The sequence below is a fragment of the Pristiophorus japonicus genome, chromosome 2 (assembly GCF_044704955.1).
Source record: "Pristiophorus japonicus isolate sPriJap1 chromosome 2, sPriJap1.hap1, whole genome shotgun sequence".
Taxonomy (NCBI): domain Eukaryota; kingdom Metazoa; phylum Chordata; class Chondrichthyes; family Pristiophoridae; genus Pristiophorus; species Pristiophorus japonicus.
The window spans coordinates 365,404,760-365,419,648 of record NC_091978.1 but is presented as its reverse complement, the minus strand read 5'-3'; the positions used below and the strand labels follow the sequence as shown (position 1 = coordinate 365,419,648).

Sequence of the window (14,889 nt, the reverse complement as noted above, 5' to 3'; positions counted from 1 at the left end):
CCATTTAGTGCATACTTCCTTCTTCCTCCCAGGAGGGTTCACTTCGTATTTCTCTGCAGTATCCGACATCTATGTGGCCAATCTGCCCCCCGGGCCTAACTCCCTTTGAAGCCACACAGTCGGTGTCACGTATGATAATGCTTCCCAAAGGTTTTGATATTGTGCCAAGCGATGCCCGAGACCACATCACTGACAGATCGAGAAGAACCCCAAGAAGGGGAAAAGTAGTTTACATCCCACCGGTCGAAAAACAAATATCGACTAGCCACGACTCTTGGCCGTGGGTCCTTCAGGCAATTTCCTCTTCCTGTGGCTGCATTCACTTTCATACCATCTGGCTCAATTTCATTAGCAAGCCTCCTGTAGGATACCCCTACCCAACATGCAGGATTTTGTAGCATTTTCCTGTCCTGGCATCAGGATCTGCAACATTCCCTGTTGGCTTTTTTTAAAATGCAAGCTCACACCTTTGTTCCAGTGCATCCCTTTAACATAAGAACACAAGAAACAGGAGCAGGAGTAGGCCATACGGCCCCTCGAGCCTGCTCCAACATTTAGTAAGATCATGGCTGATCTTCTACCTCAACTCCACTTTCCCACCTGTTCCCCATATCCCTTGATTCCCCTCGAGCCCAAAAAATCTATCGATCTCAGCCTTGAATATACTCAAGAGACTCAGCATCCACATCTCTCTGGGGCAGAGAATTCCAAAGGTTCACAACCCGCTTGAGTGAAGAAATTCCTCCTCATCTGTCTTAAATGGCCTACCTCTTATCCAGAGACTGTGCCCCCTAGTTCTAGACTCCCCAACCAGGGGAAACCACCTCAGCATCTACCCTGTCAATCTGCTTATTAAATGGCGGAACAGTCTTGAAGGGCCGTATGGGCTACTCCTGCTCTTACTTCTCATGTTCCTGTGTAGCAATCCAAAGAGCAATACTTGCGTATTACTGTAACAAACCATCAATTTTTAACACCCGCACATCACTGGGACGCCGTTACTGGTTTCTACAGATCAAAAGTTATTCACCTTGGCATGAAGCTAATAAATTGATCAACGTATTCTCTCAATGTCCTTATCTCTGCCAGGCCAACACTTTAAAAACTGACTAACTCAGTGCTGAAGCTAAAAGAGTGAGTTTAAAACCGGATCATATTACCGCCAAAATCAAAGTCACACAATGTTCTCATATTTATATATAAATATTTGCTTCCAATTTTGTCATTAAATTTAACGAGTCAATAATATCACATAATTCTCGTAGCTATTCTGCAAATGTACTGGTCATATTTGGTTTAGAAAAATAAGCTGGATTTCATAAATGAATTTGACAGTGATCGGATTTGTCTGCACGGAAACATTTATATTACATTGACGACACAAGTGATAGTGAGTATAATTAAGAGGCTCCGCTCTAAAAACAGAATTAAGTTCCATTAGGGACTCGGAATGGAATGGTAAAGGGACATATGACCTCAGCTAAAATAGGAATTTCTCCAGTTGCTAATGATTAAGTTACCTTCAGAACAGAATCCCTCTCATCTACTTCGGTGCTTTTAAACGGATGATCCGAATAGCCTTAGGGGTTCAAAATGTCAAGAGAATGCATTCCGTTCTAATACTTAAAACATACAACTTACAATCGACATTTCAACACTTGGGAACAAGTTTGGAATTACAGTGCCTTCACTCCCACAACAAAAGAAAATAGAAAGACTTGCATTTATATAGCGCTTTTCATGACCACTGGACGTCTCAAAGCGCTTTACAGCCAATTAAGCACATTTTGGAGGGTAGTCACTGTTGTAATGTGGGAAATGTGGCAGCCAATTTGCACACAGCAAGCTCCCATAAACACCAATGTGATAATGACCAGATAATCTGTTTTTGTTATGTTGACTGAGGGATAAATATTGGCCAGGACGTTGGGGATAACCCCCCTGCTCTTCTTCGATGGGATCTTTTACACCCACCTGAGGGCAGATGGGGCCTCGGTTTAACGTCTCATCCAAAAGACAGCACCTCCGACAGTGCAGCGCTCCCTCGGCACTGCACTGGGAATGTCAGCCTGGATTTATGTGCTCGAGTCTCTGGAGTGGGACTTGAACCCACGACCTTCTGACTCAGAGGCGAGTGTGCTACCCACTGAGCCACAGCTGACACTTAGCAACAAGTACAGCCACCTTCTTCTTTCCAAATTGAGGGGTCCGCTACAACTCCGCCGCTATATCTCAGAACCCACCCCCACCCCCCATCCACCTCAGGATGAGGGTCAGTGACAAGTGAACCCATTCCATTTTGTCACTCAAGCCAGCCATGGTCAGAGAGACCAGCTTCTAACTGGAGGTGGGTATGTTGCGTCTCTTCAGCACACTTCAGATCATAATGCAACCTCGAGAAGCTGGGGGGGGGGGGGGCGCCAGAGGAGAGCCGTATTTTATTAAATGAGATGCCCTCATGATTTTTGTAATTTTCCTATGCAAGACCCATTGATAGCAATCACACGATAATTATAGAGGAGAGCCATTTGGCCCATCCATCCAGAATAATCCTCGGGTGCCCTTCCCGCTGACCCCCCATTACGGTGTATTCGATTGGAATCATTTGCGAACCAGGGTTTTTTTTTTTAAATGTCAGTACGAACAGGAGTAGGCCATTCAGCCCATTCCGCCCTGCAAATAGATCCAATAGAACGGGCGTCCCTTCCACTTGCCGATGATCTGGTGCGAAGGAAATTAAATTCCGTTGTCGTCGCTCTGACTAATGGACACCACTGTGGGTTCGGCAAGGTCATGGAAGTCATGAACCATTCAACCCTCATTGTCTCGCCACTGCAACTCACCGGGTCAATTCCTACATTGATTCACAGTTTTCATTGGGGGTGGGAAAACACTAGAACCTAAATAGGAGCAGGAGTAGGCCATTCGGCCCCTCGAGCCTGCTCCGCCATTCAATAAGATCATGGCTGATCAACGACCTCAACTCCACTTTCCTGCACGATCCCCATATTCCTTAATTCCCTTAATATTCTAAAATCTATCGATCTCAGCCTTGAATATACTCCAACTGAGCCTCCCCAGCCCTCTGGGGTAGAGAATTCCAAAGATTCACCACCCACATCGGGGGTGGGGGAGCTAATGGATGATGAAAATTCTCGGCTGGGTACTGCAAATGCAGGCGGAAGTCGCTTACCTCTGCAGGCTTAGTTTCAAGGACCCGGTGCAGGCCTTAATCTTATTCTGAGCCGCCAGATGGGCCATCCCATCGGTGCTGACCCCATCGATGGAGAGGACCACATCGCCGACCTCAATGCTCGCCTGGGCAGCCTTCCCACCTTCCGACAGCTGAAAGAAAAATTGGGGGAAAAATCTATAAATTTCAAGTATAAATTTGAGATGTTCAGATTGGATCACTACCGATAAGTACTGAAAATGTGCATACATGTTTCTATTGGGCCCGACATATATCTAAACGACACAGTCCAAGTATACAGGTGCAACAAGTAATCAGGAAGGCCAATGGAATCTTGGCCTTTATTGCAAAGAGGATGGAGTATAAAAGCAGGGAAGTCTTGCTACAGTTATACAGGGTATTGGTGAGGCCACACCTGGAATACTACGTACAGTTTTTATTGTGTTCCTAACACAGATGAGGCTGCACACAGGGAGGTTAAAGTAACAGTGACCTCAGTCTTTAATAAGACACTCCAGAGTGAGGAACAGGCCTTAGGGGCCAGCTTATATACAGTGCTCCCAAAGGATGCTCGGATCCCTTGGGACTTCAGGAGATGAGTTCCCTGGTGCCGGAACATGGGAGTGCATGCTTTACAGATACACAACAATTTTGGCTTCCATAGTTATGAAAGGATATACTTGCTTTGGAGGCAGTTCAGAGAAGGTTCATTAGATTGATTCCGGGGATGAGAAGGTTGACTTATGAGGAAAGGTTGAGTAGGTTGAGCCTCTACTCATTAGAATTCAGAAGAATGAGAGGTGATCTTATTGAAACATACAAGATTATGAGGGGGCTTGACAAGGTGGATGCAGAGAGGATGTTTCCATTGATGGGGGAGACTAGAACTAGAGGAAATGATCTTAGAATAAGGGGCAGCCCATTAGAACTGAGATGGGGAGAAATTTCTTCTCTCAGAGGGTTATAAATCTGTGGAATCCGCTGCCTCAGGGAGCTGTGGAAGCTGAGTCATTGAATAAATTTAAGACAGAGACAAACAGTATCTTAACCAAGAAGGGGATATGGGGTTATGAAGAGCGGTTGGGGAAGTGGACCCGAGTCCATGATCGGATCAGCCATGATCATATTAAATGGCGGAGCAGGCTCGAGGGGCCGTATGGCCTACTCCTGCTCCTATTTCTTATGTTCTTATGTAAGTTTGGTATTCTATTACGTTAGCCATGCATTGTTATTTACACATTTACCAGATTCTATTCTTACAACTATTAGCCAATGGAAGCTCAGTAAATCGCCACCACAGTATTGGAACATCTATGCACTGGTCAGTCACACAGTCGGGACTGTTGCAAGTTATGTAATGGGTACGGTAGCGCAGTATTGTTACTGAACCAGTAATCCAGAGGCCTGGACTCTTTTTTTTCGTTCATGGGATGTGGGCGTCGCTGGCGAGGCCCAGCATTTATTGCCCATCCCCAATTACCCCTTGAGAAGGTGGTGGTGAGCCACCTTCTTGAACCGCTGCAGTCCGTGTGGTGAAGGTGCTCCCACGGTGCTGTTTCGGGAGGGAGTTCCAGGATTTTGACCCAGCGACGATGAAGGAACGGCCGATATATTTCCAAGTCAGGACGAGCCAGATAATGATCTAGAGATGCGAGTTCAAATCCCACCGCGGCAGCTGGGTAAATTTAAATTCAGTTAATAAATAAATCTGGAATTAAAAAGCTAGTATCGGTAATGGCAACCATGAAACTGCCGGAATGTCCAATGTCCTTCAGGGAAGGAAATCTGCCGTCCTTACCCGGTCTGGCCTCCATGTGATCCCAGACCCACTGCGGTTCAAGGCGGCGGCTCGCCACCACCTTCGAGGGAAATTAGGGATGGGCAATAAATGCCGGCTTTGCCAGCGACGCCCAGATCCCGTGCATGAAAAAACATAAGGCAGTCAAAATTGACATCCTGTGCAGGAGTGCAGCAGTGCATGGATTATTGGAACTCCAGCCTCACACGCACAACACGCCTTTTCCATGGCAACCATGAAAATAAACACGCCGGGTATCATGTCATCTTGCACCTACCTTTGGCAAGTGGCGTCTTTCAGATCAAGTTGAAGCAGCAACAGCTTTCAACACAATGCAAGAAGAATGATCGGATTGAAAGCTTGAAGATCGGAAGCCAAGAGGGGCCTCCCACGTTCTACATTTTCGGCTGCCCATGTCCTAACTCACACCAAGTCCCGCTCACCCATCACCCATTGGCTCCCAGTTAAGCAACATATCTATTTTAAGATCCTCATCCTGGTTTTCAAATCCCTCCATGGTCCTCGCCTCGCCCCCCCACCCCCCCCTGCCCGCCTCATCTCTGTCATCTCCTTCAGCCCCACAACCCCTTCCGAGATCTCTGCGCTCCTCTAATTCTGCCCTTTTGAGCATCCCCGATCTTAATCGCTCCACCACTGGTGGCCGTGCCTTCAGCTGTCGAGGCCCCAAGGTCTGCCATCATAGGCAGTCCCTTGGAATCGAGGAAGACTTGCTTCCACTCCTCAAGTGAGTTCTTTGGTGGCTGAACAGTCCAATACGAGAGCCACAGACTCTGTCACAGGTGGGTCAGATAGTCGTTGAGGGAAGGGATGGGTGGGACTAGTTTGCCAAGGTCTGTAATTCCCTGCCTCAACCTCTTTCCTCCTTAAAACCTACATCTTTGGTCAAGCTTTTGGTCATCTACCCTAATTTCGCTTTGGGATGTGTTACTCCGTTAAAGGCGCTATATAAATAGAAGTTGTTTTTGTAACGTATGAAAAGGGAAGGAGGTGCGTCGGAGAGTTTGAGAGTTCGTGGTGAGTCGGAGAGGCTCGGGAGGTGCCTATATAAAAAGGCCCAACGTGTCGCTGAGGCGTGGGAGTTCGTGGAGAGTCGGAGAAGCGTGCTTGTGCAGCTACAGGGAGAAGGCAAAAAAGTAGAAAGAAATCGAAAGGTGACGTCACAGCCAAGGGGGTAAGTGATTGGCAAGTTGTTTTTCTTTTTTTTTCTTTATCAGTAGGTAACCTTTTAACATTGTTGTTGCCCAATTAAGTTAATCCAAGGGTTAAGTCATGGCAGGAGAGCTCGAACACGTGTTATGCTCCTCCTGTACTATGTGGGAACTCAGGGATGCTTCCGGTGTCCCTGACGACTACGTGTGCGGGGAAGTGCATCCGCCTGCAGATCCTGACAGACCGCATTGCGGCACTGGAGCTGCGGATGGATTCACTCTGGAGTATCCACGATGCTGAGAATGACGTGAATAGCACGTTAAGTGAGTTGGTCACACCGCAGGTAAAGGGTACACAGCCAGATAGGGGATGGGTGACCAACAGGAAGAGCAGTGCAAGGAAGGTAGTGCAGGGGTCCCCTGCGGTCATCCCCTTGCAAAACAGATACACCGTTTTGAGTACTGTTGAGGGGGATGACTGATCAGGGGAAGGCAGCAGCAGCCAAGTTCATGGCACCGTGGGTGGCTCTGCTGCACAGGGGGGCAGGAAAAAGAGTGGGAGAGCTAAAGTGATAGGGGATTCAATTGCAAGGGGAATAGACAGGCGTTTCTGTGGCCGCAACTGAAACTCCAGGATGGTATGTTGCCTCCCTGGTGCAAGGGTCAAGGATGTCTCGGAGCGGGTGCAGGACATTCTGAAAAGGGAGGGTGAACAACCAGTTGTCGTGGTGCATATAGGTACCAACAATATAGGTAGAAAACGGGATGAGGTCCTACGAGACAAATTTAGGAGCTAAATTAAAAAGTAGGACCTCAAAAGTAGTAATCTCAGGATTGCTACCTGCCACGTGCTAGTCAGAGTAGGAATTGCAGGATAGCTCAGATGAATACGTGACTTGAGGAGTGGTGCAGAAGGGAGGGATTCAAATTCCTGGGGCATTGGAACCAGTTCTGAGGGATGTGGGACCCGTACAAACTGGATGGTCTGCACCTGGGCAGGATCGGAACCAATGGCCTAGGGGGAGTTGCCAGTGCTGTTGGGGAGGAATAAAACGAATATGGTAGGGGGATGGGAACCTATGCAGGGAGGCAGAGGGAAATAAAAGGGAGACAGAGGCAAAAGATAGAAAGGAGAATAGTAAAAGTGGAGGGCAGAGAAACCAAAAACAAAAAACAAAAAGGGCCACATTAAAGCAAAATTCTAAAAGGGGCAAAGTGTGTTAAAAAGACAAGCCTGAAGGCTCTGTGCCTCAATGCGAGGAGTATTCGGAATGAGGTGGATGAATTAACTGTGCAGATAACAGTTAATGGATATGATGTAATTGGCATCACGGAGACATGGCTCCAGGGTGACCAAGGCTGGGAACTCAACATCCAGGGGTATTCAACATTTAGGAAGGATAGACGAAAAGGAAAAGGAGGCGGGGTGGCGTTGCTGGTTAAAGAGGAAATTAATGCATTGTAAGGAAGGACATTGGCGTGGATGATGTGGAATCGGTATGGGTGGAGCTACGGAATACCAAAGGGCAGAAAATGCTGGTGGGAGTTGCGTCAGGCCACCAAACAATAGTAGTGAGGTTGGGAACAGCATCAAACAAGAAATAAGGGATGTGTGCAATAAAGATACAGCAGTTATCATGGGCGACTTTAATTTACATATAGATTGGGCTAACCAAACTGGTAGCAATGTGGTGGAGGAGGATTTCCTGGAGTGTATTAGGGATGGTTTTCTGGACCAATATGTCGAGGAACCAACTAGAGAGCTGGCCATCCTAGACTGGGTGATGTGTAATGAGAAGGGACTAATTAGCAATCTTGTTGTGCGAGGTCCCTTGGGGGAAGAGTGACCATAATATGGTAGAATTCTTTATTAAGATGGAGAGTGACAGTTAATTCAGAAACTAGGGTCCTGAACTTAAGGAAAGCTAACTTCGACGGCATGAGGCGTGAATTGGCTAGAATAGACTGACAAATGATACTTAAAGGGTTGACGGTGGATATGCAATGGCAAACATTTATAGATCACATGGATGAACTTCAACAGTTGTACATCCCTGTCTGGAGTAAAAATAAAACAGGGAAGGTGGCTCAACCGTGGCTAACAAGGGAAATTAAGGATATATAGTGTTAGATCCAAGGAAGGGGCATATAAATTGGCCAGAAAAAGCAGCAAACCTGAGGACTAGGAGAAATTTAGAATTCAGCAGAGGAGGACAAAGAGTTTAATTAGGAGGGGGAAAATAGAGTACGAGAGGAAGCTTGCCGGGAACATAAAAACTGACTGCAAAAGCTTCTACAGATATGTGAAGAGAAAAAGATTAGTGAAGACAAATGTAGGTCCCTTGCAGTCGGACTCAGGTGAATTTATAATGGGGAACAAAGAAATGGCAGACCAATAGAACAAATACTTCGGGTCTGTCTTCACGAGGGAAGACACAAATAACCTTCCCGATGTACCAGGGGACCGAGGATCTAGTAAGAAGGAGGAACTGAAGGATATCCTTATTAGGCGGGAAATTTTGTTGGGGAAATTGATGGGATTGAAGGCCGATAAATCCCCGGGGCCTGATTGTCTGCAGCCCAGAGTACTTAAGGAAGGGGCCCTAGAAATAGTGGAAGCATTGGTGATCATTTCCCAACAGTCTATCGACTCTGGATCAGTTCCTATGGACTGGAGGGTAGTTAATGTAACACCACTTTTTATAAAGGGAGGGAGAGAGAAAGCGGGTAATTATAGACCGATTAGCCCAACATAGTGGGGAAAATGTTGGAATTAATTATTAAGGATGAAATAGCAGCGCATTTGGAAAGCAGTGACAGGATCGGTCCAAGTCAGCATGGATTTATGAAAGGGAAATCATGCTTGACAAATCTGAAATTTTTTGAGGATGTAACTTGTAGAGTGGACAAGGGAGAACCAGTGGATGTGATGTATTTGGACTTTCAAAAAGCCTTTGACAAGGTCCCACATAAGAGATTGGTGTGCAAAATCAAAGCACATGGTATTGGGGGTAATGTACTGTCGTGGATAGAGAATTGGTTGGCAGACAGGAAGCAGGATAAACGGGTCCTTTTCAGAATGGCAGGCAGTGACTAGTAGAGTGCCGCAGGGCTCAGTGCTGGGACCCCAGCTCTTTACAATATACATCAATGATTTGGATGAAGGAATTGAGTGTAATATCTCCAAGTTTGCAGATGACATTAAACTCGGGGGGGGGGGGGGTGAGCTGCGAGGAGGATGCTAAGAGGCTGCAGGGTGATTTGGACAGGTTAGGTGAGTGGGCAAATGCATGGCAGATGCAGTATAATGTGGATAAATGTGAGGTTATTCACTTTGGTGGCAAAAACACGAAGGCAGGATATTATCTGAATGGCGGCAAATTAGGAAAAGGGGAGGTGCAACGAGACCTGGGTGTCATGGTGCATCAGTCATTGAAAGTTGGCATACAGGTACTGCAGGCGGTGAAGAAGGCAAATGGCATGTTGGCCTTCATAGCTAGGGGATTTGAGTATAGGAGCAGGGAGGTCTTACTGCAACTGTACAGGGCCTTGGTGAGGCCTCACCTGGAATATTGTGTTCAGTTTTGGTCTCCTAATCTGAGGAAGGATGTTCTTGCTATTGAGGGAGTGCAGCGAAGGTTCACCAGACTGATTTCAGGGATGGCTGGACTGACATATGAGTAGAGACTGGATAAACTGGGCCTTTATGCACTGGAGTTCAGATTTTTGAGAGGGGATCTTCTAGAAACGTATAAGATTCTGGCGAGACGGGACAGGTTAGACGCGGGAAGAATGTTCCCGATGTTGGGGAAGTCCAGAAGCAGGAGACACAGTCTTAGGATAAGGGGTAGGCCATTTAGGACTGAGATGAGAAGAAACTTCTTCAGTCAGAGAGCTGTTAACCTGTGGGATTCCCTGCCGCAGAGAGTTGTTGATGCCAGTTTATTGGATATATTCAAGAGGGAGTTAGATTATGGCCCTTACGGCTAAAGGGATCAAGGGGTATGGAGAGAAAGCAGGAAAGGGGTACTGAGGTGAATGATCAGCCATGATATTGAATGGCGGTGCAGGCTCGAAGGGCCTACTCCTGCACCTATCTCCTATGTTTCTATGAGGAGGGGAAAGAAGAGGGGGGGGGAAAGAAGAGGGGGGGGGAAAGAAGAGGGGGGGGAAAGAAGAGGGGGGGGAAAGAAGAGGGGGGGGAAAGAAGAGGGGGGGGGAAAGAAGAGGGGGGGGGAAGAAGAGGGGGGGGGGAAGAAGAGGGGGGGGGGAAGAAGAGGGGGGGGAAGAAGAGGGGGGGGGAGAAGAGGGGGGGGGAAGAAGAGGGGGGGGGGGAAGAAAGAGGGGGGGAAGAAAGAGGGGGGGAAGAAAGAGGGGGGGAAGAAAGAGGGGGGAAGAAAGAGGGGGGGGGAAGAAAGAGGGGGGGGAAGAAAGAGGGGGGGGAAGAAAGAGGGGGGGAAGAAAGAGGGGGGGGAAGAAAGAGGGGGGGGAAGAAAGAGGGGGGGGAAGAAAGAGGGGGGGGAAGAAAGAGGGGGGGGAAGAAAGAGGGGGGGGAAGAAAGAGGGGGAAGAGGGGGGGAAAGGGGGGGGAAGGGTAGAAAGGGGGGGGTAGAGGGGAGGAGAGGAGAGGAGAGGAGAGGAGAGGAGAGGAGAGAGGAGAGGAGGAGAGGAACCTCAAAAGAGCCTCAAGGTAAAGTAAGCAACACACAAAGAGATTGAGCATATATTGAAGAGTGCCTTAAAATGGTGTGGTATAAATACAACCATTCCTGGTGCACTTCAATTCGGCGGAAATGAATGGGCTGCCAGCTATCTTTCCTGACCGCAGAGCACAAGACAGGATGTTGCAATTAACAAATATCCACCAAATACACTAATGGGCACCGGAGGAGACTCGCTAACGTTGCACAGCACCCTTTCACTGGTTATTACCCTACAGGCGTAAATCTGTTTAAGCTATTCAGGAAGTTTCCACTCATGCATGAAGAAGATTAAATCACTCTGTGCATCACCTGCTAGTATTCACCACTTCACACGTTAACACTAAATCATTGACCTGGGCCCCGACACCGATGTACAGATTTACAACTTGACGCTTTATAATGGTGTAAAACATGTGTTACAAGCAAGCAGAAACCTGCGGGAATAATAGAAACATGTGTCACTGAAATTTTTTTTTAACTCCACACCTTAGATTCCAGAGACTTCAGCAGAGAAATCTAGGCTGACACACTCCCAGTGCAGTGCTGAGGGGGTGCCGCACTGTCGGAGGTGCCGACTTAAACCGAGGCCCCGTCTGCCCTCTCAGGTAGACGCAAAAGATCCCATGGCACTATTTCGAAGATGATCATTGGAGCTAATTCTAACAGACTCATCTTAACTGGACTATCATTGCACTTTAATAACATGATCCCAGAAGCTCGAACACAGCTCGGGCAATGTCAGCAAAATTAAAATGTCAGCTGGCCCTGATACTACAGTACAGTAACTGAAGCCAGATGTAAATCCTCTACCTAAGCTGACAGTGTCACCGAGTTTTAATTTCTGTCCGAGTCCAGTAGATTTTCCCGATTTCATCTTAGAACCTTACATCGCAAGAGAGGAGGCCATTCAGACCATTCTGCCTGTGAAAGAGCTATCAGATTAGTCCCACGCCCTCTACTCTTTCCCCGCAGCCCTGAAAATGTTTCCTCTTCAAGCATTGATTCAATTCCCTTTTCAAAGTTACGGTAGAATCTGCTTCCACCGACCCCTCTCCTTCCAGATCATCATAACCCAATATCAGCTGTGGCTCAGTGGGTAGCACTCTCGCCTCAGACTCAGAAGGTTGTGGGTTCAAGTCCCACTCCAGGGACCTGAGCATATAAACCTAGGCTGACACTCCCAGTGCAGTGCTGAGGGAGTGCTGCACTGTCGGAGGTGCTGTCTTTCGGGTGAGATTTTAAAGCAGACAGGGCCTCGGTTTGTCAGGTTGACGTAAAAGATCCCACAGCACTATTTCAAAGAAGAACAGGGGAGTTATCCCTGGTGTTCTGGGCCCTCAATCACAGATTATCTGGGTCATTATCCACATTGCTGTTTGTGGGAGCTTGCTGTGCGCAAATTGGCTGCCACTATTTCTACACTTCAAGAAAGTACTTCATTGGCTGTAAAGCGCTTTGGGACATCCGGTGGTCGTGAAAGGTGTTATATAAATCAATCTTTCTATCTGTGCAAAAACAAAATCTGACCTCACTGGCTCTTTTGCCAATTATCTTAAACCTGTGTCCTCTGGTTAACCAACCCTCCCGCCAGCGAAAACAGTCGATCAAAACTCATGATTTTGAACACCTCGATTAAATCTCCCTTAACCTTCTCTGCTCTAAGGAGAACAATCCCAGCTTCTCTTGGCTCAGGATGGTAATCTCCTCCGCACACTCTCCAAGGGCCTTGACATCCTGGAGGAGCTTGCAGAGATAGGTGGAGGGGCGAGGCCATGGAGAGATTTGAACACAAAGACAAGAATTTTTTTTAAAATGAAGGCATTCGGGAGCGGCAACCAATGTAGAGCACAGAGGTGATGGGGAAGCTGTACTTGGTGAGAGTTACGATGCCGGCAGCAGAGTTTAGAAAGACCATCAGCAGGCCGGGGCCATTAGAGGGAGCAGCGTGCGGCAGCATGCCACTGCAGGGAGCAGCGCGTGCAGGAGGGCAATGGCTGACTGCTGTGCGGACAGGTACAGCAGGATTGGTGAGGTCGGGACAAAGGAGCGGCAAGAGTTCATAGAGGGATGTGATCGGGGCCCAGGAGAGGCACGAGTTCTGGGCCCAGAAGAGGCGAGGGCCCAGGGGCAGCACTGGCCAGCCCACACTGCGATATGTGTGAGAGCACTAGGTCCATGCAGCAGAGCTGGTCTCCAGTCGTCTTGGTTAACCCTTGACAGTCAACCAAGACCTAGCTCTGTCAAGCCCGTGGCTGGTGTGCAACAGCCACCACCCGTTATAAATATCCACGCACAGGCATCTTCCACCCTTCAACATGTCGTTCAGGATTTGGAATATTAGGTCCTTCATTGAAACACCTGCGAACTCATCCCTTTTTGGTGTGGAAGCAAGTCATCCTCGCTTCGAGGGACTGCCTCTGATGACGATTTGAAAGAGCTTACGTTTACAATGCAAAGTGGTCAAATTTGCTGATGATACCAAACTGGGAGAGCCAATGGAATAAGGCGAAACAGCTCAGGAATGACAGAACGAGTTGAACAAAATAAATATGTGGGCAGATCAATACCGGACAATATTTAATACAGCCATGTTCAAAGTAAGGAAGTTATGATGAACCCATATAAAACACTGGTTCAGCCTCAACTGGAGTATTGTGTCCAATTCTGGGCACCACATTTCAGGAAGGATGTGAAGGCCTTCACGGGGCTGCAGAAAAGATTTACCAGAATGGTTCCAGCGATGAGACTTCAGTTACGTGGATAGACTGGAGGAGAAGTTGGGGTTGTTCTCCTTCTAGCAGAGAAGGTTGAGAGGAGATTTGATCGAGGTGTTCAAAATCATGAGGGTTCCAGACAGTAGATAGGAGAGAAAAACTGTTCCCATTGGCGGAAGGGTCGAGAACCAGAGGACACAGATTTAAGGTTATTGGCAGAAGAACCAAAAGGTGACATGAGGAAAACCTTTTTTTTAAATAAACGCAGCAAGTGGTTAGTGTCATGGTTACTGCTTATACTATTACAAGATGTGCCACCAGAGGACACTGCAGTGGGAGACTTGTAGGTTACCTGTACAGGTGTGCCAGGCCTAGTATTTAAGGCAGGCCACCATGTGTGATCCTCACTCTGGAGTTACATTAAATGGACTAAGGTCACTACAGTTCAAGCACAATACATTGCCTCGTGGAGTCATTATCAGAGCATCTGAAGACATAACAATCGGCGACGAGATTACGGACCTTCACGCGAAAATGGCTGACTTTCGTATGTTGCAGCAGTTCACCGATGGTGATGATTGGGACACCTTTGTGGAGAGGCTTAACCATTGCTTCACAGCAAACTACCTGGCAGGCGACAATCTGCCACACTGGCTGATAAGCGCAGAGCTATCCTGTTAACCAGTTGTGGGCCCACCGTCTATGGCCTCGTCAGGGACTTGCTGGCACCAGTGAAGACAACGACCAAGGCGTACGAGGAGCTTGTAACACTGATCCAAGAACAACTCAAAGAAAGCATCCTCACAGCCAGACACTGGTTTTACACACAGACGGCCTGAAGGCCAGGAAATCACGAAATATGCTGCAGACCCTCAGGAGGCTGGTGGCACCATGTGATTTTGGCGACCACCTCACCGAAGCACTGCGGGATATCTTGGTCATTGGAATCGGCCACGAGGGCCTTCTTCATAAGCTACTATCTGCGGATACCACAGTCACACTGCAGAAGGCCAGCTCCGTGAGCCAAGCATTCATGACCTCGACCTGTGGCTCTTGGCGGATGACTCATCCTCAGGACTCAAACCGGCAACTAAGAGGCTGGACTGTAGAACGTGAATCTTGTCAGGAGAGAGAGAACAGGCCCCCCGAGACCCTTAACTCAGAGTCCGCCGAGGGGGACTAATTGAGGAGTCCAATGCTGGCGTTGCGGAGGGAATCACAGGGCTCACCAGTGCCGTTTTAACGACTATGTATGTAAAGGCTGCAGCACAAAGGGCCACCTCCAGCGAATGTGTAAAAGAAATATGACTCAC

At 47.9% G+C, this 14,889-nt stretch overlaps 1 protein-coding gene across 12 annotated transcripts in view; it reads right to left on the bottom strand.

Annotated features, from left to right (window-relative positions):
* Nucleotides 1-14,889, bottom strand: part of LOC139250361 (PDZ and LIM domain protein 5-like) — a 301,980-nt gene that overhangs the window by 210,548 nt on the left and 76,543 nt on the right. For all 12 annotated transcript variants that reach the window (XM_070872813.1, XM_070872816.1, XM_070872817.1 and 9 more), the window contains exon 3: nt 3,194-3,345. In XM_070872813.1, the coding sequence (XP_070728914.1) occupies nt 3,194-3,345 (152 nt within the window). The remainder of the gene's footprint in view (nt 1-3,193; nt 3,346-14,889) is intronic.